The sequence below is a fragment of the Lathyrus oleraceus genome, chromosome 2, assembly GCF_024323335.1.
Source record: "Lathyrus oleraceus cultivar Zhongwan6 chromosome 2, CAAS_Psat_ZW6_1.0, whole genome shotgun sequence".
Classification (NCBI taxonomy): domain Eukaryota; kingdom Viridiplantae; phylum Streptophyta; class Magnoliopsida; order Fabales; family Fabaceae; genus Lathyrus; species Lathyrus oleraceus.
Window position 1 is genome coordinate 68,635,917 of NC_066580.1, and position 3,485 is coordinate 68,639,401.

Sequence of the window (3,485 nt, forward strand, 5' to 3'; positions counted from 1 at the left end):
CATTGTATTGCGTTCGTGATTCAAACCTAGATCTATTCGATTTTGAAAATTTATATAACACTTCATGTGTTGCCTTTGTAGTTTAATGGTGATGAAGGATGTAAGCAGCAACACTGCCACCACCACAAACACCACAACTATTTTCGTGAATTTGAATTAGATGGATTCAACTTTAAGAACTACAGTGGAGAGTGGTAAAATGGGACAGTCCGGCCTCGTGTATTCAATTTAGTGTGAGGAGGTTTGAGGAAACTAAGTTGAATAACGGAGTTTTGAAAAAGAAAGATAAAAATAAAGAGAGTTTGTTTGGGGCAGAAGATTTTATGCGGATGGTTTCAGCCTAAGAAGAATGAACCTTTGTAGCCTCCATTCCTTTGGTTACGGTATCATGTACTGTATTGACAATTGCTAAAAGTCTGGAGCTAATTTTCTTGTATCATGATGCTTCAACACTTTATTATGCTTCTCTAAGATGATGAAATCATTCTAACATCAATCAGAAGAACTAACATGAATAACATTTTTCATGTTCTTGAAATCAACATGAAAAATCATGATAAAATTTTCTAAAATAAAATATATACCTCAAATTAGATTATTCCAACAAATATACAAACAATTGCAAAGTGTAAACATAAATATCAGTATAACAAAATCAGTAAATAAACATGAAAAACCAGAAAATTTTAAACCTACTAATCTCATTGAAAAGGAAGTGCAACCCAAAGAGGAGGTGGCACATGTTTGAGGAAAGAATTTTCTGCATATTGATGACAAATGCTTCCATCTTTTACATTATATATTTCTACATTGAATGTTTCCCAATATTGTCCAAATGACGTATAATGTTTAGCCCTGTTAATATGATAGATAGAATCTTGTTTCAATCGACCAGAGAAACAAGAAGCTGACGCAGAAATCGAATCACAATCTCCCACGAATAAAACGTTGTCCCCAAGACTTTTAAGTTTTACTATCCACTTGACCTTTTCCCTTTGAGCATTGAGTTGTAACTTGAACACTTCAAATTTGATCATTATCCTATCATTCAGAAGCTTTCTCACCATCCACAAGTCTCCCTCTAATGACTTCACAAGATAACATTTCAAATCTTTACGAAAAGATGAATTGGAAATGCAATTTATTGTCGTTGTGATATCTCCCTCGTGTAAATAACTAAGATCGGAGGATAATAGCCTGTGATGTTTTGTCAAACCATATACTAAATCTCCGTCAAACATGACATCCATAAAAATAAAACCGTAATAGCTTATGGAAGTCCAACGGGGTTGCCCCGCATTAAAAATAGCTAGAGTCCTATGATAAATTACTGCAACTACGTAATCATTTGGGCTTGTTATAGGGTCAGCAGAAAGAGTAACCTTAGGCAATAGTCCTTCATAATAATCACTATATGTTCTGAGAGGTGGAAGAGTAATAGGAGAAACAGTCTTAAAAGGATTAAACATAGTTATGAATATATCCAAAGCAAAATATGCATGGTATTTTGTATGGATTGTTGTAATCCATCCATGGCTACATCCACAACAGTTATCATAGTAAGGAATTGGAAATTGAAATTCATATGTTGTGTTGGATGAAATGCCATACAAAGATAGGTTTGTTTTAGGGATCATAAGCATGGGTAATACATTATTTCTCAACTCTTGATTTTGATGGTTAAGCTTTGCAACTGATAGCCAATTCTTGCACACAGCACCAAACCAGATTTGATCAACCCTTTCATATAATTTATCTAAAATCAATCCAAGCGCTTCTAAATTTGCCCAATCTCGCTCCATTCTAACAGTAAAATATTATAAACAAATTAAAGAGAGTTAGACATAACTAAACCCTAAAAAACTAATGATGGTAACACGCAGAAGAAAGATTTAATCATATAATTAGTATAAAAAGAAGTGATAGTAAATATGATTTACCTCTTCAATGAGAGTGTGTTGTTCACCACTGCTAAGTTACAATAAGGATACGTGATCTTCTGAACTTTTGTGAATTCCTCCTATTTAAGCTTTTGAGCTATCAATATTTGAATGTTTCCTATGTCCCTAAAAAGAAGGAAAAGATGCAGCAATAATCACGGAACCTATACCTAAATACTAATGTTGATCTTTGAATATTAAAATAAAATAAATAAAAACCAAAAAAAGAGCGAAATAATAGTGATACGGTTGCTCAAAAATTGGAAGTCATATGTAATCAAATTTAAATGTTAAATAGATAGACTAACATTTATTTTAGAGTAAATTTTAATAATTTTAAATTTAATTAATTATATTTAAGGATTCGAATTTTATTAATTTACATGTTAGTATTCTTGTTGGGTTTTAAAAATTCAGACTTTCGGGAATATTCACGGTCATTCTTCTTCTCGTTGAATTTGTTCTTTGATTTTTCATTTTTTTTTAGAAACAAGATGAATTATAAAATAGAGTACAAATGATACTCTAACCTACATACATGTGACAAAATATTTAAGAAAATTCAGCAAAAATTTAGACCATTCATAGAAGTTACAAAGTGAAACAGAGGAGGGCAGTGTGTTCCTGCATAAATTTTTTATAGCTAGAATGCATAGAAAAATTCTTCAATGGACCTTATAGCTTGAATGCATAGAAAACTTCTGATTCAACAACCTACAAAGACCACAATCTTAAACCTTCACTATTGGGTACTTTATAGTTGCATAGAGTGCTAGAAATTGTTTTGCTAAAGGTTCTTCCCCAATCCATTTTGATTTTCAAAAAAATTAAATTCGCTACTATGGAAAATACCTATCACAACGGTTCAAAAAGGAATATCACCATGTTGGACCAACCATTGTGAGTTAAGGTGTAATTGTATGTACGATGCTTTCCACCACGATCGTGCAACCGTGATTATAAACTATGTAGCGCGCAAGCTACCACAACGATTAATTTAAACAACTATTATGATATTCCTCAAAGCAAATATATAACAACGGTTGGTATACACAACTGTTGTGATATATACAACTGAGTTTATTATAAATTATGTGGAACTCTTATTTTTCCAATGCTCACTAAACATATATTCTTTCAATCTGATCTAAAATATTATAATATGACAAATTAAGTTATATTAGAAGAAAAACTTCACGTTCAATGTTTGACAATAGTTCTTCAACTCCTTATCCATATTTTGCTCTTTAACAGTTAGAATTTTGTTTAATGATCCTAGTTCTTCAACCTCCCCCTCATTCACCTCTAGTTCATTTTGAAAAATGTTATTTACTTTGCAAACAAAATTAGAGGTGGTAAGAGGGGTGGTTGAAGATCTACAATCACTAAATAAAGTTCTAATGATTAAAGAAGAAAATGCAGATAACAAACTAAAGAATTCTTGTCAAGAATTGAACGTGTACTTATTTTCTAATATAATTTTATCTATCATATTATAACCTTTTAATGCAATCTAAAAAGTTACATGTTTGGTAAGAGATTGGA

At 31.4% G+C, this 3,485-nt stretch overlaps 1 protein-coding gene across 1 annotated transcript; it reads right to left on the reverse strand.

The window, feature by feature from the left end:
• Positions 1-701: 701 nt before the first annotated feature.
• Positions 702-2,085, reverse strand: LOC127121950 (uncharacterized). The gene is made up of 2 exons (XM_051052370.1): positions 1,941-2,085; positions 702-1,803 (listed from the first exon to the last, which is right to left on the reverse strand). The coding sequence occupies exon 2, from the start codon at positions 1,800-1,802 to the stop codon at positions 702-704; it is 1,101 nt and encodes a 366-aa protein (XP_050908327.1). The 5' UTR covers position 1,803; positions 1,941-2,085.
• Positions 2,086-3,485: the final 1,400 nt, after the last annotated feature.